Raw genomic sequence first — 26430 nt, 5'->3', positions numbered from 1 at the left:
GTAAATCTGTGACAATGAAAAATGTCCAATATGGGAACATGTGGAAAACCATACAAGAGCTTAGTCCCCCACCTTCCGATGCCTTTAAGTTTTATAATAGAGAATGTCGATGAATAACTTGTAAATTCAGATCAATATGGACTTAATACTGGTATTTTTATACTAATCAGGCACACAGTCGTGCAAGTGTTTGTCTATTAAAGTGAAAAATCATAAATAATCCACAATTGATCCTGGGTAAGTTAATCTAGTGCATATCTCGTTTGACTTAACCTTCGGATACCTTTTATATGATTTTAATACATATATTGATAATATCTTTAACATCTTCCAGAGGCATGGTTATTCATATATTTTTGTAATGAAACCACACACGTTTGACACATTCTCCACCTAACAGGCGTCCAAACTTACACACGACACGACAACTGAAGGTCGTTAATAATTAATATTCAATCATTGAAAAACGCAAATGTGCCCGAGATCAATGGTGTAATTCTTCCCGAGATCAATTAAATATACATGTATGATGACTACAAAGATAAAATGCAACCGGCACATACTTTGTGGTTTTATCACAACTGTTATCTTAATTCGTACCATCACTCCAATGAACACTCACTTTATTTAGAAAGAAAATATAACGAACAGTGATCAATCTCGTAATCCCTATGATGACTACAAAACCAAGGGTAAGGCAAAAACGGTCCCTAGACACAAGAGAGATGGGATCAGGTGCCTTAGAGGAGTAAGCATCTCCTGTCGACCGGTCACGCCCACCGTGAACCCTATATCCTTATCGGTTAATTAAATTATACGACACAATAAAAAAAACCATACGAACATAAAAGGAAGATGGAATCGATTAATGGCACTGTAATACTGCTTGTGTATGTTTTCAATGAAAACAATGGACGAATTTTCAAAATATTTACTTATACAAAAACATATCATTTTATTTACAACAATTTAAGAATGATGCTGATGACAGAATAAATAGGTGACTGATGAAAATGATAAGATGAAAACATTGGAATTCAGGAATCACTCGGGATACAATTGTTGTACATCTTGATCTGAAATATAAACAGAATACAATCACGTACAAGTTATCTACAGTATGTTGGAATAATATCCAATCCATGCAAATGTATTAAAACTTATATATAATTTATATCTCAAAGCTTACTTTTGGTGTTGAAATTTAAAGCATCTTGGTTTCTTAATGGAATGTAAATATTGTTTTACAGTGATACTTACAATATCAAAGTAGCCATAAAACGCATCATGTTTAGAACACTTTCCTATCCGCAGGGGCTGAATGGATACTGCTATTCTCCCTAAAATTACATAAAAGTACGTATGTATACAGTGTTGCAGTCCAGTCAATATAAGGCATTTCTGGTGTCCCTACCTGCCAATGATTACTATTGATAATTTGTAGTCACGTGGGGACACGTCCTGAAATGCATACAATTTTATATACATGTACCACCTATGCAAAAAGAGAATAATGAAATATTTCTAACATTTTTTTTATATTATTATGTATATCATTGTAAAAAAAAAAAGTATAATTATCTGCCCATTTCGTAAAATAAAGTAAAGTAACATTACTGGTGCAAGGACCATAATCCAAACCAAGGTTAAAATCTTGATACTGTATATGAGAATATCTTATAAAATGTTTTATAATGATATCGTAAAATGATCTTTCCGGTAGTAAACCGCCCTCTGGTGGTTCTTGTGTATGCTGCTACTTAACTTTAATATTTGGTTGTAAAACAAATCTTAAAATTCGCGTAAAATTCCAATTGAAATAAAATTTTGACAAATGAAATAAAACATTTTCAAATTCTCAGTTATCACTGCATTGGAGATACAGAATGTTGTTATTTGTCTTTAAATATCTTGAATACACAAAACAAGGTCCTATTCTCATAATTACTGAACATTGAGAAGATGAGAGCTGAAAATTGAACACTAATTGCGACAAATCTCAGGCATGTATTTTGGAGCAGGTATTATCAATCTAATTAGAATCGGACTTCTTAGATCCGCGCCGTATACTCTGCTTATTGTAGCGATTGTAAGCATATCTTAGGATCTGATTTTAAAGGGGTGTGGACACGATTTGAGCTGAAAAGTTTCCATTTTTATTTTTTTTATTTTTTATTTTTTACAAATGCTTAACTAAAGTATTTTTAATGATCAAATAAAATTTGAGTACCAGTTGTTGAGTTATCAGTGAGATACAGCACTCATAATTCTTTGTTAAGTAAACAAGGCTCGTGCCATATTTTTGTTTACATATAGATTGCTTTATAGAAATTAGCATGTTTAAAACAAAATGAGATGTGTCAAACACGAGAAACTATTTAACTGTGTTCAGAAGTAACTTGTAAATCGAAAAAATCTTCTTTCAACAAAACTTTTGCTAGTATGTTTAACCCATGTAAATAAAACATGGCATTAGCCTTGTTTACAGAACAAATAATTGTGAGCTCTGTATCTCCCATATACCTTGACAACCAACATTCAAATTTTTGTTGATCAATAAAAATACATGTACCTTAGTTAAACATTTTAGGCATTAAAAATAAAATTTGAAAATTTTCAGCTCGCATCGTCTCCATGCCCCTTTCATTTGATTGCAGTTATCATTTCAAACTTAGTAAGGCAGAACAGTTTTGACTAGAAGAAAGTTGAAATGTAAGAAAGGTATGTCTATCTGAAGACGCATAAATTTGTCGAAATGTCAGAGTTATTATTTTCTGATCCAACATTATACATTTATTACATGACAGTGAGGGGCATATCAAATTTTATTCAAACACAAACGAATTATATCCCCCGAAGGCAATGCAAAGGATGATATGATTTTCCGACGGTGAATAAAACTTGATATGCCCTAAAATATATGAAATGAATTGTTTATGATGCTGAATACATGTTTGTTTTCAAATTTTCCATTTGGAACAGAATTTTGAATTTTGAAATAATTTGTTTTAATCTCTTGACATTTCTCTGTGATATCAAAATGTTGTTAGAAGGAAAATCCTAGTGAGGTTTCGGGGGAATGGGAAACGAATTTCATTCCATGGTATTACGATACTTATCCTCTCCAGTCACATGACTGAATAAACCAATCAGATTATTCTCTCATAAAACCTTACATGTAGTAATACAAATCGATTGATGATATTTAATATGAAACACTATTATGCGTTTGTCAATGTGTAGAGTCCACCTAAACCTGTGTAGACAGTTTGATAGTTTGTTCTTTTATCTGAAAATAGTCTCACATTAGAGAAATTCTTTCGCCACGAAATATAGCTCGTGATAGGAATGGGGTCGATTAAGTTATTTTTGGATTGAGAATAAATTGTTAATGACATATCAATAAAATTGTATGAATGGCTTCTAATATTTTTGCACGTTAACGTTGCAGCCTCATACTATAAACTATAATTATGAACTTCATAATACCATAAGTTCGTAGGTTCTAATATGTAGATGTACTGGTCTTGCCAATTAAATTCATCAATTAATTACAGTCTATTCAAATGAAGATAATCTATGTATTTACACTGATAATGAAAATGACATCAAGCCAGAGTTGTCATTCTTAGCAAATGAAGAGAGAGGTGGGAACAATTTTTTTCGGATCTGAGAGAATGACATACCTTATTTGTCCATGATGAAGAACCACACATGTAGAATCAATGGGGGGGGGGGGGGGGGGTGTCTGTTCCACCCACATTTGACAACGTTTATTTTCTTTATGTTCATAAATGCATGCAAATAAAGACATCTTGGGTGACGTTCCCCTCCCCCATTATTTTATAGTATTAGTGAATGGGAAGAATACAAGTATCGCAACATGTATTTAAGGACGAGCGCCCCTCTCCCCAACGATTTAAGAAATGAACGTATTGGCAATAAATTTACAGTAGATTTACATGCTTAAAACCGCAAACCCAACATCACCCCCAGGCCCATCAAACATATAAACGATTTAGGGTTTTGAAAATTTGCGAACCTAATATGTTGTATCTTTTCCTTTCATTATTTTATTATCCTTTACCTCTTTTCTTTTCATTTGTTTGCCCACCTCCTCCCTCACTTCTCATTTCTGAAGAACTGCAAAATCGCTTACCTGACAATGGTTTAGAATCTTTGAACTCTGACAAAGTGCCGCCTTTTCCCACCGTCCCGACCCGGGCTTCAAACGTCCTTCCATCGAATATCAACTCCACATTATTCCAGCTCGTTTTCTAAAGAGACGAAAATAATCATCAATTTCATAATCACGATACTGCAGATGCAACGAATCAGCATTGTGAAGTTTGCTACAAAAGTTTATATTTAGAAAAGTCGAATGGTACGGTAATGAAAGCATTCTCTCTCTTACCGAGTAAGGCAAACGAATGATTGCTGGAGTGGAGTAAGCACTATATCCTAAAAAGGTTAAAGTCCCTGCAGTCCTAGATAGAATAATGGCTAGGGACGGCTTTTGACTAGGCCCTAACTCGGGAATGTTCCATGGTTTGGCCATGGAATCACAGTTTGATATCAGAATCTGATGTTCTGGTCCACCACTACCATCACTGTAAAAGCGCATCCGAATCAGCAGACGACGAAACGTAACGGCGAAAAAACGTTCAGAAAAGATCTGAGATGTCCGTCCGTTGAAAAGACCATAATTCAGACCTGCTTTACCAGAGGAAATGATACGAACGTCCGTGGACTGTAGATGAGCCGGTCGTTGCGCATCATTGATGACTTTTCGTCCAGAGAAATCCACCGCAATGTTACCGTCACAAACTATTTAATATAGGTACATCCATATAAATTTGTGGCAGGTACGGTTCGTAAATGAAGTAAAAAAAATAATTCTATTAAATCCTACAGTTTTCTTAGAAAGATTTGACAAATATGTTACGGAACTATGTTAAAATATATATAAACTTTATGTGTATGTTGGCATGATTTACTATTTGAAAATATGTAAGTTTTATAAATATAAGTAAAACATTTTGAAAAAAGTCTTTTACGTCTTTTACAAACTTTGGTATCTTGCGAAATTGAATGTACTTGTTTCCAGAAAACGCATATCATAGCGTGGTAGTTAGTAATGCCATCAAATACTTTCTGATGCTCACCATTAGAGTATAAAGTGACAGGAATATTCCGTGAAATCTTCAGCGATAAACCACACACACAAATATCAGCCATAAATACAGTGCCGGGGGGACAATCTTGCTCTACCTTAAACACATCATTGAAATATTTGGTAGGTCGGTCCTTCACCGGTCGTAAATAGCATACTGAAACGAAATGAAAACAGAAACTTAACATAGCAAAAACTAATCTCTATGGTTAATGTCTAGTACTATTGACATAGGTGTAAGCGTTTCTGTGTCTGATCTAGTAATATTGAATTGTTTCTTGTTAGCCCGTGGGGATCAAGGTTAGAATAGGTCACCAATACCCCTTACTTGTCGTAAGAGGCGACTAAATGGGGCGGTCCTTAGGATGAGACCGCAAAAACCGAGGCTCCGTATCACAGCAGGTGTGGCACGATAAAGATTCATCCCTGGTCAAAGGCCGTGAGAGCCGAGTATAGGCCTAAATTTTGCAACCCTTCACCGGCAATATGATGACGTCTCCATATGAGTGATATATTCGCCAGTGGGATGTTAAACAATATACAATCAACCACTAAACACTAGGGTGGACTTGTTCTAGGTTGGTATGTAATATACTGATGGTACTTACAGTCGTACGTTTCCGTTACTTGCAGATTGACCCTGAGATCTTTCTGGCGTTCCGTGGGAGTCCTTGAGGTACAGTCAATATCGCATGACTCGTCATACACACACCTCCCTTTATCCGGGTTGTAAGAATGCTTATTTGTACAACACATCGCCACCGAGCGGCCCATCTCATTGCACTGATAGTAACTTCTACAATTGAATCCACTGGAGTACGTTGACCCACGACTTTGTCGTTTACATAGATCTGAAAATTGATTGTAGCAACATCTGAATTTATATAGTGTCCGTCTGAAAATTGAGATTTGTTTAACAAATCCTAGCTGAGGACACGGGGACACAGATATCCGGATACTGATATTGGTAAAATTAAATACATCTATGCACTTTCAGCTGCAAAAATCCCCAGGACAGGTTAGTCCCCTTGGTAAAACAAATACATGAGATGGAACCCCCGTGGGGAAAATATGTATCTGCACGTGAACCCAATATGTGCCTTCACGTACTAATCTGCAATGGAGGTGGACAGAAAGCAGTAATCGGCGCAAAGCATGGTGAAGATATCAATTATTTTTAAGAGAGGAATGGGATCATATGTAAGTCGATGTAACAGTAATGCAGACGACATACCTTTGTCACAATTGACATTGCTAACAGCGTCACAGTTATGAATCGCTGAGTTCCAGAAGGTACCCACGGCACAAGTCATCAATGCACACGCACAATGAAGACTATCTTGTTCAAAACAGTGTTGGTAGTGGGTGCAATTGTAATCCACATAACAGCTTCTTTCACCATCACATTTAGTCCGACAGTCTCCTACAACAGTGTGTTTGTTGATGCATGAATTGTGAAAGCGATTATAGCCAACACTACTGGATGAAAATAATAATAGTATATTTGTACGATCGTAATTTGCTGGGATTCTCGAAATGTTCGAAAAGACATATTCATATTTTCTGGTATCTTCAGTTCTTAGCACCGTCATCAGTATTTATCAGTAAATACCAGAATTCATAGGAAAACGCACAGTACTTCTCTGACAATATCAGTAACTATCTGTAATTATCAGCAACTGCAGTCTTCAGCAAATTATGATAGTATCGGTACTATTTTTGTACAATTTCGGTGAATACCAATTCATGAAATACTAAATAGAAACTGGGTATCAAACAAAAATAAAAGACGTAATGAATATAGGCACTATGAAAGATTAACAGTTGGAACAACCTGATTGTTGAGAGAACATTTAGTATTTAGATAATTTGAGCATTTGAATGTAACCTGATCCATGTTGATATCCATCCGACTTCCGCCGATTCTCTTCTAACTGCAAGCTAAACTTTGTGTTGGGTGGATTGACGTTTTCGTATTGCTGAGAAATGGCACGTGCCACTTGGAGAGTTCTCACTTTCGGTGAAGTAGTTAATGTTCTAACAGGAACGGTAACTCGGAATGATTCCGGTTTCCGATCTTGGACGTTGTAGTTTACATTAGGTGACACGTGATCCTCTGTTTTCGACAGTACAACTAAAGGACGTTTCGTTTCTTCTCTCTGTGGTACTTTGATGGCACTTTGACCGCGTTCTGTTTGTATGTTGTAAGACAATTCGCCAGACGGAGAAGGTAAAAACCTGTCGTTGTCGTGGGTGGTTGATTTTTTGGGTTGAGATGTCGTGAAATCTATAATTGGTTTCTGTTGGTTATTGGACTGAGTAGAAATAACCGATTTAATGGTTGTTGTATATAACTCATCTTGCAATCGATCTGGCTGAGGGAAGTCTGTGTTATTCATCGTATATAGAGACGTAGTCTGAATGATGGCGCTGGTCGTTGTTGTGGCCGGCTGTTGAGATGTAGTCTGAATGATGGCGCTGGCCGTTGTCGTGGCCGGCTGTTGAGTAGTGGTCTGAACAATCTGAGGTGCGGTTATTGAGGGAGTGACGGAATCTTCAATAGGATTGATAGAGTTTGGTGTGGCATCAACATATCTCGATACTGGACTATTGGTAGTGTTTGGGATATTATCTGTGATTTCGGGGTTGGGTGTTTCAGTAGAAGTAGTCACGCCTGATGAAAACGATGTGCGGTAACCTATCGTTGTTGTATCCGTGAGGACTGTTTTTTCAAGTATATATCGTGCTTTGTCTTGTCTTGCTGTAAAACAGAACAAAATCGTGAAAGATTGAAACTGAAAGTTTTGAATTACATCGGATTTAACACGAACTCAAATTGAAAGGGTCATTAGCTGCCAGCGTTATAATTAACGATTGTTATCAAAATGACTGAAACAGCTTTACAGTACATAAAAATCACCACTGACATATTAAAATTCATACATCCTGCAACTTTTTGTTGTAATTTTGACATTAAAATCCCTCTTATTTGTATAGAAACAATAGCAGAAACGTTATTGTATGGAAATAAATAATTAAAATCGGGGAAAATTTACATAATTTTCCTACAATTCGATTGAAGGTTGCCCTTTTCACTCTCATATTTATTTTTCTTACACATTCCAGCATTTTAATCACGGATCAGAATTAAACAGTTTTTACGTCGTAGTAGACAACTAATGGCCCGCCCCTTTTTGTATGAAATTAAAGTGACCTGCCTTTTCCTATGAGAACGGTGGTTGTAGCTCTACTGTTACCAGCTTCACAGGTGTATACCCCGCTATCCTCCTCCTGAACGTCTTTGAGAATCAAAATGGACCCGGTTCTGATGTCTAGACCAATGTCCTCCAAGAACACGCCGTCTTTATACCAGTGAATGTAGAGATCCTGGTTTGGCGATACAAAACATTGAATAGAGATTTTTTGGTTTAAATCACTAGTGTAGAGCTCTCTTTGAATTGATACATCCGGGTTTACTGTAAAAAGAACAATCAGATAGACATGGGGCGTATTGCTGAACAACAAAATGTTTGAATATTCTTCACCGGATGAAAGTGTACCATTCAGTCGACTGAAAGGTCTGGTAAAGTGACCAACCGATGAGTCGTCGTCCTGTTTACTGAATGGCATAGCTTCATCCTGTGCTTCATAATACTTTTGTTTGTAACATTGTAATTCTAATGAAATGTAGTAATGCTATAATTACCACAAATATTTTGTGATGCTTAACTATACTTGTTAGAAAAAATAATCGTTGTATACAAATACACAAAATGGCTTTTAAGTGGCAATCCTCTGTCTGCGCATGAACGCTTTTTTGCTGAATAATAGAAGGTATGTCACGTGATAAGCTGCATATTTTTAAATTAGGTAGTGAATGTCGCAGGACCTAAATACACAATAAAGAAACCTCGTTTTGGCTCACCTTGAGCGGCACGCATACAATAAATTTTACCCCACTGTATGATCGACAGATTCTAGAATGGGAGGTAAAAAAAAAAAAAGGACATTGCTTTTCATTACACGTGAAGAAAATTTATTAATTTATTGGTCTAATTCATCAAAGGCTAAACACCTGAAAAAGAAATTTTATATCGTAAATTTTTCATAACTGCTGAGTCACTCAGGCGTTTGTGTATATGCATGTTGTTAAACGTCTTATTCCTGATTTTTATATAAATAGGGAAGTCACCAGCCGTAGATGAAGTTAACGTGCCAGAGAATTGACTTATTGACGCTTAACGCCGTAGGAGTGAGGGGTCTATATCGTTTTCTAAGTTAATGGCACTTGTTTTTCACTTCCAATACCGCGGGTGTTGGGTGAAGGAAAACTCCGATGTTATATGAAATTATTAACTTTATCAAAGTTGTATATTACATGCATCAGCATTATCATAACTTAATACTATAGAGTATGTTTGTGTCAAAGCTTTGTCTGATGTGGCAAAATAAAATTGTAAGTTTAGGGTACAATCGTCTAGAAAGAAAGTGTTGTCCATTTAAGAAGTTGATCATGTGATCTACTATTTAATCCAATGAACTGATGAGATATAAAAAGAAAGTTTGTTTTGGTAAAAATGGAGTACAGTACTTCCATTTGAAAATTGTGATAATGTGTTGCTCCTTCTTAAATGCAAGCATCATAATAGTAAAATCAATAGACATGGATTTAAAAAAAAAAAAACAACCAACACTTACGATCTGTATCTGCTGTTTGCACAGGATCTGCCATGGTTATAGAAAGGGATTTAACTAGGGACCTCGCAGCAGCTGTTCAAAGTAAAATTCCTCATTCAGTTGATTGACAATTCATATCAACACATTTATTTATAGGTGACAGTAAGTTATTTATGAAATTTAGATTATTTGTGCATAGCAAATTCGACTTTCCCATTACTGACCAGAGAATCTTCTAAACAGATCATTTGCAGTACCAATATAAAAAGTTTGCTGACATTGAACAGACATGCAGAATTACGGTTTTTATTAACATAGATCTCTACTACTTCTTTAATCAAACATCCAGGTTATTTCAAATTTTAGATTCCCATTGATCAATAGTAAAATGACTAATTCTCGTGAGATATGTCCTCGTTGATCTTGGCTATGTACCGCGTCTCTCTCTCTCTCTCTCTCTCTCTCTCTCTCTCTCTCTCTCTCTCTCTTAATGTCAAACGCAAGTTTAACGGACCAGAATTTTTATCTGAAAAGAAATTAAAAGTGCTGCTTCAGCGCCTGCATCACGCTTTTAATGGCCGATCCAAAAATTCAAAAAAAATTCTAAGGGGGTTGTGACCCAAAGCAGAATCATTTACGCTGAAATGAAGAAAGAATTCAGATCCCAAAATGACAGAGAATGACCTCGTTTGCTTTTCGAAAATGCAACAAACGAGAGAATAATCGTTTTAGATCCGCATTCTGGGATTAATGAATTACACTTAATAGTATAAATGTACAGGGAAAGGTGAAGATAACGAACAGTGACCAATCTCATAACTCCCATAAAGGTGAAACAGTGATCAAATTCATGACTCCTATAGGAGAAGAAAACGAACAGTGATCAATCTCATAACTGCTATAAAGGTAAAGATAACGAACAGTGATCAATCTCATAACTCCTACAATGGTGAAGATAACGAACAGTGATCAATCTCATAAATCTTATAAAAGTGAAGATAACAAACAGTGATCAATCTCATAACTCCTATAAGCAATACAAAATAGAGATTTTAGCAAACACGGAACCCTGGACACACCAGGGGTGGGATCAGGTGCCTAGGAGGAGTAAGCATCCCCCTGTCGACCGCCCACAACAGTCGTGATCCCTATGTCTCGATCAGGTAAACGGAGTTATCCGTAGTCAAAATCAGTGTGCAATACAAAATAGAGATTTGGGCAAACACGGAACCCTGGACACACCAGAGGTGGGATCAGGTGCCTAGGAGGAGTAAGCATCCCCTGTCGACAGCTCACAACAGTCGTGATCCCTATGTCTTGATCAGGTAAACGGAGTTATCTGTAGTCAAAATCAGTGTGCCAAGAACGGACTAACAATTGGTATGAAACACGTCAGACAGCATTTGACGCAATGATAGGTTGTATCGGCAAACTAGATCGTTATAACGATCATAGAATTTGCGTAATGCTGACTTTAAACGAGACTGTTGAAATCCCTGTACCATCAACTTGTTTTTCAGTAGCTTGCCTCGATTTAAAAACTGACCATACGCAGAACAAGCTCTTGCGTATCGAATCAGTTAAGAGATATAAACACCATACGCAGGTTATAATGGAATATTGCTGCATAAATATGGGAAGTTGACGATGGAGAAGCTGAAATCATCCCATTTGTTTATATGTTTAATATGGATATGTTTAAAGCAATCAAATTATGCATACATACAACATAACAACCACACAGGGAAAGCAGTGAAAGACATACAGATCCAGTAAATAGGCGAACAAGGTAAAATTGTCAACCTATCCATCACATACTCTCTCGGACAAAAACAAAACACACAAAAAACAAAAATGACGACAGAACGTTTAGCTTGGCGGACAAACAACACGTGGACACGGTACCTGGTTTCACTTTCACTTCAGTGTCCTTGACAAAGAGAGCACCTGGGCCTGACGTTGTTATTTCTGACAATTAATAGAATATCTTGAATAATAATAATCATGATTGTTGCGAAACTTTAAAATCTGGAGTCTAATTCTCCTTTATGTTGATTGTTGAATCTCATAACCGAGTTGAAGGGTAGGTGAATGTCTGATTTTAGGTCTTTGGTGATTCGTTCTTTTCCATTTTTTTTAGAAGGGGGGGGGGGGGGTAATACATAGCAAGAAAAAGTTTGTTTTTATGCGTTTGGTGATTTTTTTAACATAGCATTATAAATGAGACTAAACATGAATGGAATGGAATCTTCAAACTAAAATAGATGAATTTGTATAGAAATATACCATTCGGTGGCTTACATGCTGCTGGAGAAAATATTTCAACATGTTTGATTGTAAACATATGCCCCAGTTATATATTCTATAATAAGAGCACTTCCATTTATGGTCAGGTGTATCATAAAAACATTTGTTGATTTCACTTTCACTTGTCCGAATATCATTATTTTTTCTTATTGATGGGACATTGTTAGATGTAGGACTATGTATTAATATTTTAGATCTGTAAATAAACATGCTGTTAAAATGGAAATTAAGTGGGTTTTTTTTTTCGGTTTAGTATTATTTTAATTGGAGTCTGACTTTATTTTATTTTGTATTTTGCTGATATTACTTTGGAATTTTATAATTTTTTAAGAAAAATTATTTAATACTCACTGTCTTGAATAGTAGAAGCATTTCGCATATTGGAGTCGTTCGATAGTGTGGTGGTGTCTGAGTGATCTGACAATCCTTGTTCCGGTGCCGTGGCTCCCGGTGCCGTGGCTTCCGGTTTGTCGGACTCTGCTGTTTGTTCACTTAACGTTTCTTTCGTGGAGATGCTTTTGGATGTGACGGGGATCTTGCGTGCGAATTCGGAAGTAAGTTCTTGAAGAACCCGAACTGATTCTGTAAATAAAACATGTTTTAGAAAGAGACATTACACGTAGTTCGAACAACCTCACTTTAGGAAATCAATGGCGGATCCGGAAAGGTTTGAAATATTTAGGCCTATGCTTGGCGCTTATGACCATTGAGCTGCATGGGTCTTTAGTGTGTCACACCTACTGTGACACGGGACATCAATGTTTAAGGCCATCTCCGAGGACCCGTGATATTCACACCTGATACCGAGCGTTTGGCGATGGAACTGTCACTACCTATTTATTTTAACGACTTATGTCTGTTGGGGCTGGGATTCGAGCCCCGACCTTCCTCATGCGGGGCAAACGCTCTACCTCTACACCACCGCGACGGGTTTTTTGTTTTCGCTCGAGAAGAAGGGAATTGCAGTCCCAAAGTGGCAAAAAAAATGACCATTTTCGCAACAAAATGTTCAACTATAGTGGTTTCCCTGTCACCCCCTTCTGATCCGCCACTTTGAAATGATACACGCAAGATCATATAATTGTTGATGAAGTGAAATGGTTGACATTCATTTGGCGATTCATGTATATCTACTTTAGTTCCATTATAATGGTGCAGTCTGATCCATACTGCATATTTGAAAATCATGCGTCCATAGCCAGGAATTAATTGCAATAAAACAATTTTGATATCGGCTTTTATGATAACCAGAATTCATACCAAAACGGTTTGAATGAATGATTGATTGAATATTGTTTAACGTCCCTCTCAAGAATATTTCACTCATATGGAGACGTCACCATTGCCGGTGAAGAGCTGCAAAATTTAGGCCTATGCTCGGCGCTTTGAGCAGGGAGCGATCTTTATCGTGCCACACCTGCTGTGACACGAAACCTCGGATTTAGCGGTCTCATTCGAAGGACCGCCCCATTTAGTCACCTCTTACGACAAGTAAGGGATACTGAGGACATATTCTAACCCGGATCCACACGGGGAAAACAGTTTGGAAGAACAAGGATTTGCTTTCTATCCAATACAAGTCATGGGTCATTGATTCGTTACCTCAGTGCGAGGTAACAAATCAATAACCCTTGACTTTTGAAGATGATCAAATAGAGCGATATACGTATTATAATTCCGGATATTTTGTCAAATTACATAGAAAACTGTATATATCAAAAATAATTTCAAATTTTTAGTTATCATTGCATTTTTCATCATACATCTATCTAATTTGCTAAGCATTTTCTAGATAAAATAAGTCCATTAAACAATTCCATAATTTTGTTTTTCAAGTATACACCGACATTGCAAGAAAAATATCTGTGTTTCAAAAATAACCCTTCGATGAAATAATGAGGTCGTTTTATGCATTCTTTCTGTGAGGTACGTTAATAAGTTATGGTAAATAAACAACTTTGAATATGGAAATTCCTGCGCATTCTTAATTAGCAAAATCGAACGGGGAAACCTCACGCGTTGGATAATTAACCATGCGTGATGTAAATATGCTCTTCCACGAAATGCATCAACTAATACTAGGGTAGAGGGTAGTTTATAAAAAGGATCTTGCTTGTGTATCTAATGTAAATTATCCATACGCGTGTGTACTAAATGTGCATTCCATAAATAATGTCGTAATCGAGGTGTAATGTGAACATGATTAGAAATAGTGGAAATGTTTTTTTCTAATAGAAATCATCCCATTCATCGCGGCCGCATGCCACTACATGTATATACTCAAAATTTATTATTTTCGCGAGTACTTAATACCGCGACTTGATTCGTAGAAATCATTTAGCGAGAACTTGAATTAGCGAGTGGGCTGGTGATTTAAGATTTTTTAAATATATACTTCAGCATTATGAAAATAAAAGCGAGGGTTTTCATTTAGCGAATGATGGTTCTCGCTAAATTACGCAATAATAAATTCCTCGCGAACAATTATGAATCTACAGTATAATTATTGTATATAATTATGTACATGCATTATACAAATCTCACACTCTTGATGCAAAGTATTAAATTAATAAGATTTATCAAATTGCCTATATAACTGCCTTTGATTTCAGGAGATATTTTCTTTCAGCATACAATTGATTAACATAGCAGTACAAACAGTTTTGCCACTAGTGGGTTAACAAATAAAAATGCACGTATTCTGAGTCGGGTCTCTTACCGCAGTCCGGAATCATGCAGTACTCCCACCGGATGTTTGGGTCCGTGGTATAACACCAGGGTCTCTCGTCCTGAATGATTCTACAGAAGTTCATTTCCGCATTGATGTCGTTAGCATGGTCGTGTTCATGTGGTATCTGTGCACTCCATTTCTGACAAGTGAGCCCAGTAAATGTGGTGGAGATGTTGCCCAAGTAAGCCTGACCTTTCTCATAACAATCGATATCTGCAAGATTGATTAGCTGCATATGTTAAAGTCTGGGCAGTTGGTTTAGTAGTTTTATTTGTATCATAAGTAAACATATTGTAAGCATATTGTAAATCATTCTGGGTAATCTACATGTATACTGTGTAAATCATTTCAAGATTCGTCCAAGTTATTTCCCTTTCGAGAACTCTCGCACACAGTAAGGCTTGAAATTATTTGTTTTCACGCGGGAAGTGGGGCAAATGCCCATCGCTGCATCAATGTATGTACACAGAAAGTGTTTCATACGCAAGTAGCCAAGTATTTGATTGATACACAAACCAAGTGAGAAATAAGTATTCCGGAAGTAAATAAACACTCAGGAAGTAAATAAACACTCAGGAAGTAAATTAACACACGGAATACGTATCATATCACTTCTCCATTGTTTTTATGTTTTCATTTGAGCAACCATTTCTTTCGATAGTATTCTATATTTCCTACATTTACATTTTAAAAACAGAAGTTCCTTTTCATCCTTATTTTGTCTCTTTCCTCACTGACTGTAGGTTCACCCTGTTCAACTTAACCATTCAAAGTAGCACTAAATGTACCTCCTACACAGAAGAGCTCTTATCTTGAAACTTGGCGGATCAATTTTGAGCGTATTATAGAGCATCAAGAACGGATCAAGAAAATGTTCAAAGGGGGATGCGACCCAAGTTAGTACTTATTCCGCCCAAGGGGGGGGGGGGTATCTTTATTGTTAAAAATATCCCAACAAATAGGGAACTGCAACGTCCATAACCCCTCAACATCCACCATTATATTTTATCAAACTGAACAATTTTTGGCTTAATAAATAAACCAAATTCAAAATCGCTTATTAATTTCTTCATCCTTTCATATTGAAACATTTGAGATTTAATTGTAATAATTCTTATAATTATTTCCATATTAGAAAATAAAGATTATTTCATTCATTGAGTCAATATTGGGGGATATGTATCATTGAAAAGTGAATATGATTTGATAAATGACTCACTTTCACTATTGCCAGTTGATGGTACACTGGGCAGATCTTCCAAAGTGGTATCTGGGCTTTCCTTTTCTGTAAACAATGTTCGATCATTTAGTTCATGTTACATAACAAAGGTTGCAGGTGATATATTCATAAGGCATGTAATAATGAAAGTGTAAATGTTCAATTCGCCTATCTTCATACTAAATATGATCTCGTGGGGATCCAGGTTAGAATAGGCGACTAAATGGGTCGGTCCTTCGGATGAGACCGCAAAAACCGAGGTCCCGTGTCACAGCAGGTGTGGCATAATAAAGATCCCTCCCTGCTCAAAGGCCATAAGAGCCGAGCATAGGCTTAAATTTTGCAGCCTTTCGCCGGTAATGGTGACGCCTCCATATGAGTGAAAAATTATAAGGAGGTACGTTAAACTTTATACAATCACACTAGTATATATCGAAAACTAGTCTCAATCTCTACCCAGAGTTTTCGTTCCTTGCTCTCACATGTATATGTGAGTGTAAGGAACGATAGCTCTGGGTAAAGTATGTGAGTTAAGGAACGATAACTTTGGGTAAAGTATGTGAGTGTAAGGAACGATAACTCTGGGTAGAGATTGCAAAAGTCTTATGTCTTTGTGTGGTCTGATCTGTTTTCATACTGTAGAATCATCTGTTCTAAATACCTCTATAGTTCATAATTATCACCAATCAGTGAAATTAAAAAAGAAATTATAAACTGCAGATTAAATCAGATTTAAAATATATGAGGGACATAAAAATGGTATGTTATAGTAGTGTTGAAATATAATGCATGATAACCGAAAATGAAATCATAATCATGTCCTGAATATACAACCTCGTCTTTTCTTTTCATTTAACATCAGGAATTTCTAAGAAATGCACACCTGAATCTGGGTTGAAAATTTGTAATTTTTATAAATACTCTTCCGCGGTTTTGATTTTTAGGAAATTCAATGGAATACTGTGAACAATTGTGTGAAAGTGTTGTAGAGAGGAAGACAAATCTCATTAATCAATTGTGTCACCAGGTTTCCAGAATATACCAACAAAAATTCCAAAAATCAGTCCTGTTTTGAAACGGCCTGCTCATGCATCTCTGTGTGGCATTTCCCCTTTTACAAATATAATGCATTGTTCCAAGTACTACAACAAAATACACCATTGTAGTAGTTCTAGGAATAATACATAATTTTTTGTATGTTTTGCCATTTCAATAGACATATTAGAACAGGCAACCAGAATTATGTTCCTTGGCCGCTATTTTGTGGTAAAAAAAAAAAATATTCCCCTACGTTTGCAGTTATACATGTAGGTGTCCGACCGCATCATGCGAAAATCATAGCTTAGTAAGGAGGTTTGAAAGTTACTTGCAAATTTCATCAGTAAGATCGGGTATTTGGTATATTGGAGGGGGTGCGTTAGTATTCCACCGCAAGATGACCGTCGCGGGACGTAACTTTCATTAAGGAGGAGTACTACACCGGAAAATTTTAATGTGGATGAAAAGTGGAGGATATATACAACAATATTTTGAAATTGAAAACTTTCGAATTGACTTTGTTTAGTAAAAAAAAAAAAAAAAGAACTGCAGATTTAGTAGAATGTAATGTGAAAAAAATTATAACCCTGGTGGATTCGAACCAGCGATGTACAGTTCAACAGTCGACATGCTAACCTACTGAGCTACTCTGTCTCGGTTAAGCAATTAAGGTAGCTCCATCCTCATGTGACTTATCAATATTAATGGTTGAAAATGGAAAAACTATTAATTTCCACTCAATTTAGTTTTTGATTAATAACCATAGAAAATGTATATGCTGTCACCCTTTTAAAGATGTGAGAGATACAAAAAATAGGAGTATATGTTAGCATCAGAAAGTCACACATTTTCGTTATAGAGAATAATATTGATTGATTGATTGATGTTTTCCGCCACACTCAACAATTTTTCAGTTATCTGGTGGCGCCCAGTTTTTATTGGTGGAAGAGAGAACCCAGATACAATGTACCTGGGAAGAGACCACCGACCTTCCGAAAGTAAACTGGCAAACTTTCTCACTTACCAGCGCGATCAGGATTCGAACCCGCGCCGACAGAGGTGAGAGACCGTGTGATTTTGAGCGCGATGCTCTAGCCACTCGGCCACGGAGGCCCTTAGAGAATAATAAAAATAGATAAAAACTTGTTTAAACGAGTCAACAGTGTAAAAAAAGAAATATGCCAATTCATAAATACGTATAAATTGATGGTGGATATTAGGGACATAATTGTATAATAGAGATGCAGTAGAAGAATTATCAGCAGAGTCCTTGATATTTTAAAAATAAATAATTGATTATCTTTGGAAAGTATAGTTTTTCAGTATCAATAGTTTTACCAATTTTTTTTATTTTATGCAGTGAATAAATTCCTCTGAAAGATAATTTTTATCATACGTAAAGTTTAATTTGATAAAGATTTTGCAAAAACCCTATGACATCACATGAGGATGGATCAGCCTTAAATATTGCCAATATTTATATTTTCGTTCAATTTTTAAAAGGAAGTCAGCCATTATGACGATATAGCATATGCTTCCTTAATTATTCTATGAATGTGAATGCATATTGTACATGAGTCGTAAACAGTTTATATATACCACATTCTGGGATTCCGCAGTATTCCCATCGAACACTCTTATCCAGCGTGTAGCACCACGGCTTGACGTCATTAAGTACACGACAGTAATTCTCCACGGCCTCTGGGTCATCCACGTGAGTGTGGGTATGCGGGACAGTGACGTCCCATCTTTGACAGGTCCGTCCCGTAATCGTGTTGGACTTGTTTCCTTGGTAAGTGTTCACACCGTCTTTGCTGACGTAGCACTCCTTAATTACACCTTGACCTGAAATGAATTCATCTACATCACGTGCACCGAACAAATAAGGGAGTAAGTGCTATTTAATCGCTGTAGTTTTGTTGAAACGTGTACCCCATGTCTGCTCAATTAATCTGTATTACAAGCTTTTTAATATAAAACTCTTGGTATAAAGGATTAAGCCATTTCAAAACTTTTGTATTTCATTTTCTAATTCTAAAAACAAACGATATCATGTAATAGGCGATATTTTCTATACCTATGTTTTTGACCAAATTCGAATTCAATTTTATCCTTTTTCTTTCTTTTTGTTTTTTGGTTTAAATGAGTGAAATTAGCTTACCTTTGCTGAGAAACGTCCCAAGACTTATAAAAAATAAAATTCTTCTCATGGTCCTGCAAAAAAAATAAAAATCAAAATGACTTGATTGTCCTACTACACTCAGACCTTATACAACATACGCAAGTGTATAAATTCTTAAGACTGGTAGGTAATTTAATGTGCATCAGACGTCGCTTAAATACTATATTATATACCAAAGTTCACACAACATTATATTGTAAATTCTTGGAAAAGAAACCCTTAATTAATACTAGTCTTCATCCGTACTTTTTGGGTTTTCAATTTCTACGAAAAGTGGTGCCCAAGGATTATAAGAAAAATCAGTTCTATACGCTATTTATCATCCCTACCCAGCGAAAGGATTGTCTGAATGGCTATTCTAGAAAAGGTCACGGAGATGACGAACAGCTTTCATATTTAAAAACAAACGGGTTTAAAGTAGAGGTTGTCTTTATATATAAAACATTCAACACCCTCAGTCATACATAAAATATACACACACGATGGCTAGTAGGTAAATCTAAGATACAATTTACATACTTGCACCATTAAAAGTATATCTAACATACCTTGCATGTAAACAAAATGAGAAAATATTTAGAAGCTTAAAGAAGGCTGCATGATAATTTTCTTTTGACGACACGAATCCTTTTAATGACAAAACCAATGGTGCTATTCTTATACATTGTACCATAACAATAATCTGTACATTTTAAAACCTAATCTATTACTAAACTCAGAAATGTCTGTCGTAAGCAATTAGTTCCTCCTTGTCACCCTCGTTATTGATCGCTTTCAATCAGTTAAACGTGATCGATTCCAGGTCGATAGAGGACTTAATTTCCAAATGAAGAATGAAGACCCAGCCTAACTTTTTGACAGATTGTGTCTTTTTAAAAATGATATTTTAACTGCTTGCATTGTGCGTTTTTTGTAGTTTTTTTTAACACGAAACCAAAGTACGATACAAGACACAATTGGAGGTCTATTTCAAAGACATCAAAAAGACTCTTCATATGTGGAAATCGGTTACTAGTGTGTATTTACAAAACTAAATGCATATTATTGAAGTTTTATAAACATTGCACTACCGGTAGTGCGTGTAAATAGAACGCTATATAATGAATGGATCTGTTACATGTATTTTCATCAATCATAATTCAACCATTTCAGCAGTACAATGTCACTTTTCATACAAAGGAGAATTGCTTGAAATGATCTTGCCTGTCGTATTTATTTCACATGTTATAGAATAGAGAAAAAGTTTTACGAAAATGACCACCGCTTGATGCATTGTGATTATATATCAATTAGTTGATATCAAAGTCATCAATTGATTTAACTCACTAATCAACAACACAACACAAACTAGGTACATGTAATTCAATAATGACAGATTTGTCTATGTCGTCAAGCCTTTTGATACAGTTTGAAATAAACTTGCGTACATTTATCGTTTTAAGCGATCATGTGGTACAAGCTGTGCACATTCTAATGCTACCAAAGCACATGTCGATACATATAATTTACACACTGTTTATTGTGCAGTAACTGTGTGTTATTGGCACAGGTTAAATGTTACTAACACTGGTTACATGTTACTTTTGACCGTTGGCTTTCAACACTTCCTCCCTAAATACTTAGTTAGTTAGACAATCTCGATACTATTATTATGAATGAAAGATTCTCAAAAGTAACGTTAAACAATATACAACCAACCAACCATTAGTTCAATAAACAAGTGCTCTCATTATATCAGCATGTTCTGCCTATGATCAATTTTTTTTGAGAAATGTAGGCTACTAACAAATAAGTTTATTACAGGGGTTTCAACTGTCTCGTTTAAAAACAGCGTTTCGCGAATTCTCTGCAGGTATAATTATTTTAATTGCAATTGGCCAAATGCTGTCTGTGTATTTCAAGTTATTCGTTAGGTTATTCATTGCATACTGATTTTGACTAGGGATTACTCCGTTTACCTAATAAAGATAGAGATGGTGCTCACAATGGGCGTATCCAGTCAACAGCGGGCGCTTACTCCAATCAGGCATTTGATTGACCCCACCTCTGATGTTTCTGGAGTCCATGTTTGCCCTACTCGCTCAATTTTGTATTCTTTATAGCATTTAAGAGATTGATCACTATTCATTATCTAGATACCTTATATCATCAAGCATTTATGATGTATACTCGCTATGATTCGGGACAGACATTTGGTTAGAGCGTTCGCTTCGTGACCGCAGGATGGTACGTCCGAGCCCCACTCGTGCCACGACCGCGTAAAACCCCAGTCATAAATATAGGTAGTGATTGTTCCTCTCCCAAACGCTCAATATCTAAAAATGAAAGTCCGATATGACTTCAAAACAGACGTACTGTGTCACGACAGGCGTTGGCATGTTAAATAGTTCTCAATGATACGACCCTTAGTGCCAAACATAGGTCTAAATTTGTGGTACGCCATCTACAGCTGGTGACGTCTCAGTATGAGTAAATAACCTCGAATAAAGAGCTCTCACGACACTGTACTGTTTGACGCCGCACGAAGAGTCGGTCGGATATTACATCTAGTATGTTTTCTCACTTTCTGGTATACCATATTGGTAAAACAAAATGTCTATAATATTTGGTGAAAAGTGAAGATAACGAGCTGTGATCAATATCTGATATTCCATAAAGAATGCAGAATTAAGAGTAGGACAAACACGTATCCCTGAACACACCAACGATGGGATCAGGTGTCTGGGAGGAGTAAGCACTCCCTGTTTACCGTTCACAACTGTGCGAAGTCTCGAGAGGGAGGTTCTGGGTGGGAAGCAAGATTATTCTGCTCTATGATAGTTGGACAGTGTGAGTTTCTTATGTTTCCAGGGTGTGTTTATTGTTAGATAAATTCTACATTATGGTGATGGGACATTGAGAGACAGGGTTTGGGATGTTAGGAGCCGGCGAGTGAGTATTCAGGACAGAAATAGATACACCATCAAAATTGCATTAAATGCGATATTTTGCAAGTGGTGGTATTTTCTTTTGAATCATTTTTTGAGTAGGTGGTTTTCGTTGCATATCATACCGATATTTCTTCATCACATAGTATAAAGTTAAAGATTGAATAAATTGTTTTCGTTTCTGGCATAACAACTTCGTTTCTAAGATCGGTCTCGGAAACCATTTGAAATACTGGAAACAACGACAAGTTGTTCCACTAGAGGAGCTTTCTGATACGAATCTTACAGCAGGAAAGACGGTTACGACACATCGTAAAGGATGTTGCCTAAAGGATGTTGCCTAGACATCTCGTGATTGTCATGTCGATCCACATTTATTTTCGAACATTCAATAATGACCTTGATTTATTTTCCCTTTTACATATTTCAGCAGTGTTGCAGTGTGTTGGGAATTTTTAAAATTATTATCTTTTGGATGAAATCCAGTGTTTGCAATATTAATGTCACTTGTGGGTGGAATTGCCAAGTTGAAACAGTAAATACACTTCTGTTTATATCCTATTTGTTAGTTCTATTTGCCACAATCCATGTTTTAGGATCATGTTTCCGCCTTCTTCCATTATAAAATAAAATCTAGCAAGGCCCCATTATCCCAACAAAACATCAATCCAAAAGCGCTACATGTAGACCTTGAAGGTTGGTGTACATATTCTTCTGATTATAATCACTAAAATATGTCAGAATAAATTCATTTAAAGTTTATTGAGATAAATGGAAAACCACAGCACGAGCTATAAAAACCCTTGACGCATGACAATAAGAAAAATATTAATGATTGTAGAAAATCTAGGCATCATGATTTTTTACATGCATATCGTTGTCGCATTTCATTATTCATTTCCCTCGTTCTACGGAACACGTACGACGGGCGTTTGGGACCAGTTCTGCATATTGTCGCCATCATGCAGGAGCCGTGCACGAGGGCCAATTTTCGCCACTTGTTTGACATTTTTAACGAATTCTTCTATCCACAAAACCCAATCTGTATCAATATTATTTTACAATAAAAGTTGTATCAAATATACACATTTCAATACCATACTGTATCTGTACCATAGGTTAGGGGATTTCTTAAAGGGTTTGTTTCAGGGATTTGGCAGTCGTTTGCCAGATACATCTGTCTTCTTTGTTGACTGAAAGTTATATATATATAATAATAATATATGTTACTACATGTAAAGCTTCCAAAGATTTGAAATGAAAGCGCTAAAGCTTTACTAAACATCTTCGTGTATCTTTTTTTATTTGTTACCGATATATATATATATATATATTCTTTAAAATACAAACCATTATGATTCAATTCATTCTAAATATGATTCCCAGAAATCAGTCACAGATATTTGTCTTAATCAGAGTATAACAACGCACTACGCACATATACTGCCACAAAGTCTCCCCTCTCGTTTGTCATTCTGCATAGTCATCGCTATTTTCAGCTTCTAGCATGTCCAATTTAAGTATCAGCAGTGGCATATTTTGTCAAATACGTACGAAAGGTCAATATAATCTGAAGGTTTTCATTCATTTAGTTTAAGGTAAATGATTCAAGATTAGTTTCAACACGTGAATCCCTTCTCAGAAGAGAGTATCTCATTATCATTCACGAGTGATTAATTTTCGCGTTGACTTGCGAGAAGTTTCTTGCGAAATCAAAATTTTGCATTTATACCTTTATCATTAATCTGTGAATAGATCTCTGTCCTTCCAAGGAAAGAACTCGCGGTTTAACGTTTTCGAGAAAAGACGTTGAATAACAAATTCACATGAGAGAAAGGTAGGGAATCTAGGGTATGGTTTTGCAAATTTTCACTTGATTGTGTTTACCTTTATTTCAAGACCCTTTTTAGCTTAGGTAATGATGGGCATAGAAGAAAGCATGTCATTTTCGTCAGTGCAATGTTTCCGCGGAATAGTCGTGGAGGCGTTATTTGCATAGTGTGATAACTGACATCATTATGACGTAAACGTTATTTTTGTTCATGACGTGGTTGAAGTCATAATATAAGATGAAATTAGGTATGTTAAACCCTCCAGAGTGATGACGTTACAATGTCGCGTCAGCGTATATTCAAAATGGGCATTATAAAATGTAAACAAATTGAAATGAATATCTAATACAAAGCCATGGTCTACCAAACTCTATAGTGTTTTGAGAACCGTAACTTCACGGAATACCGAAGGAGCTCGCTACTGAATGACCTGTACACGAGTTAATGTCAAATCGTCAGTTTGTGCGAGGAAACGAGCCACACCTATCCAGCGTGTGTTATTTACCTTCAGTGTCCCGTCCGACAGGTGTATAAATCATCAAAGTTTTCAAGTATGATGACCTCACCCTATTAGCATATTTCTTTTCAAATTGTCATTATAAAAGTGCACTTAATCGAGTCAGACTTTTTGCCTAGGACATGGTGTAAATGTGGAATAGCGCTGCATAATTCACATTATGTCTTAAGTTTTCCTAAATTCAGTCTCGTCAAATTCATATCGGAAGAGGGACGATTAATATCCGAATATGAAGGTACTAGGTTTGGACTATAATTAATTATCATTATCGTTATTACCAGTGTGATAGTTTAGTACCTTGACAGTGTTTTTAATTTCTTAATTTCTGTGGATGAGGGTTTATGGAGTTTTTTTATTATCATTTTATTATGAAATGATGTTTGGCGTTTTACATCGGTAATTTTGGTAAATCAAAATTTCGAAATTATGGACGTAATCCATAGGTACAATGTTAAACATTTCCCGCCACTGTCAGGAACCAGGTTTTATGGTATTCAGCTGATGAATAGTAAGATTTAATTAAGAAACAATTTCCTCGTGAAATTAACAATGTTATTCATTGTTATGTATTATTCTGTCTCCTTCCTCAATAAACAAAACCCAGACTTAAAAAAAACTAGAATCTCACCTTGAGAGCAGTTACTCCGTCTGACTACAATCCTCCCTCGTTGGTCAGGATTTAAGTCGTTGTAGTAGGAGGATGGGATGAGAGTCGAATCCAAGCGTGTCTAATAGAACACAGTGCTGACAAATACCGAGCAATGCTATGCGTAATTAACTCGTCAATTTGAACATTCATAACGATTAGTTTAGCCCACTCTGGTACATGTATGATGAATTTTTTTTCCGATTTCAATTCTTCCTTTAATCATTAGTATAATGTTTAGTAATCCATCACACGTGAAAAAAAGGTGCTTCACAATATATAAAAACGATTCGATTTTTTTTTTCTTTTACAATTTACAAATTGATGAAACCATAAAATGGGAGTAGTTACCTCCTTTTTTGTTTTTTGTTTTTGGATTGGGCTTAAACTTGCCGAACTCTGACACAATTAGATGCATAAATCAGCATTCATAGGTAACCTCTCCCATTTTGTGTTATGTAATATAGAAGTGAAAACGATAGCATGACAGTCACCCAAGTCGCCATCAAGTCTTACATATTGCATTGCATTAAATGTATGTACTTGAACAGCATCCTGCTAAAAATAATTCCATTGTACCTGCCTTCGAATGTCTTTGTAAAATTATGTACAAACTGTATGGTGTCATGTGAAAATGGAAAGAAAATGAATATAACGAACAGTGATCAATTTTATAAATCCCACAAAGAATATAGAATTAAGATTAGGACAAACACACGAACCACTGGACACACCAGAGGAGGGATGAAGTGCCTAGGAGGAGTAAGCATTACTCACCATGATTCCTAGATCTTGATCAGGTAAACAGCCCGTAGTCATGATCAGTATGTAAAGAACGGTCCAATAATTAATATAAAACACGCCATATAGCATTTGACCTAACGACAGGTTTTATTTGCTAACCATAAAATTTACAAAATGAAAGATGAAGATAACGAACTGTGATCAATCTCATAACTCCTATAAGCAATACAAAATAGAGAGTTGGGCAAAGATGAACCCTTGGATATACCAGAGGTGGAATAAGGTGCCTTGGAGAAGTAAGCATCCCCTGTCTACCGGTCACACCCGCCGTGAGCCCTATATCTTGATCAGGTAAACAGAGTTACCCGTAGCCAAAATCAGTGTGCCAAGAACGACCTAACGATCGGCATGAAACACGTCAGACAGCATTTGACCCA

At 36.1% G+C, this 26430-nt stretch overlaps 1 protein-coding gene across 3 annotated transcripts; it reads right to left on the bottom strand.

The window, feature by feature from the left end:
- Positions 1–916: 916 nt before the first annotated feature.
- On the bottom strand, positions 917–25455 carry LOC125665733 (uncharacterized). 3 transcript variants are annotated; one of them, XM_048898534.2, is made up of 17 exons: positions 25232–25455; positions 19307–19359; positions 18745–18990; positions 16108–16173; positions 14877–15101; positions 12509–12739; positions 11756–11818; positions 9872–9943; positions 8388–8649; positions 7062–7930; positions 6408–6596; positions 5782–6024; positions 5166–5330; positions 4415–4827; positions 4160–4277; positions 1261–1340; positions 917–1076 (listed from the first exon to the last, which is right to left on the bottom strand). In XM_048898534.2, the coding sequence occupies exons 2-17, from the start codon at positions 19353–19355 to the stop codon at positions 1038–1040; spliced, it is 3330 nt and encodes a 1109-aa protein (XP_048754491.2). In that variant the 5' UTR covers positions 19356–19359; positions 25232–25455; the 3' UTR covers positions 917–1037. The 3 variants fall into 3 exon arrangements, with proteins under 3 accessions (XP_048754491.2, XP_048754494.2, XP_048754492.2); XM_048898537.2 differs by lacking the exon at positions 11756–11818; XM_048898535.2 differs by lacking the exon at positions 25232–25455 and having other exon boundaries at positions 19307–19940.
- Positions 25456–26430: the final 975 nt, after the last annotated feature.

This window comes from Ostrea edulis, chromosome 10 (genome assembly GCF_947568905.1).
Source record: "Ostrea edulis chromosome 10, xbOstEdul1.1, whole genome shotgun sequence".
In the NCBI taxonomy this organism is placed as follows: Eukaryota; Metazoa; Mollusca; class Bivalvia; order Ostreida; family Ostreidae; genus Ostrea; species Ostrea edulis.
Note: the sequence above shows the minus strand (reverse complement) of the source record. Positions and strands in the feature narration are given on the sequence as shown.

Bases quoted from the DNA above. Each gene is read 5' to 3' on its own strand.
- LOC125665733 (XM_048898534.2), bottom strand. From the start codon at position 19,355: ATGAGAAGAATTTTATTTTTTATAAGTCTTGGGACGTTTCTCAGCAAA. The intron at 18,991-19,306 runs GTAAGCTAATTT...AATTCATTTCAG, and splicing joins TGGGACGTTTCTCAGCAAAG to GTCAAGGTGTAATTAAGGAG. The intron at 12,740-14,876 runs GTAAGAGACCCG...TTTTATTTACAG, and splicing joins CTGCATGATTCCGGACTGCG to AATCAGTTCGGGTTCTTCAA.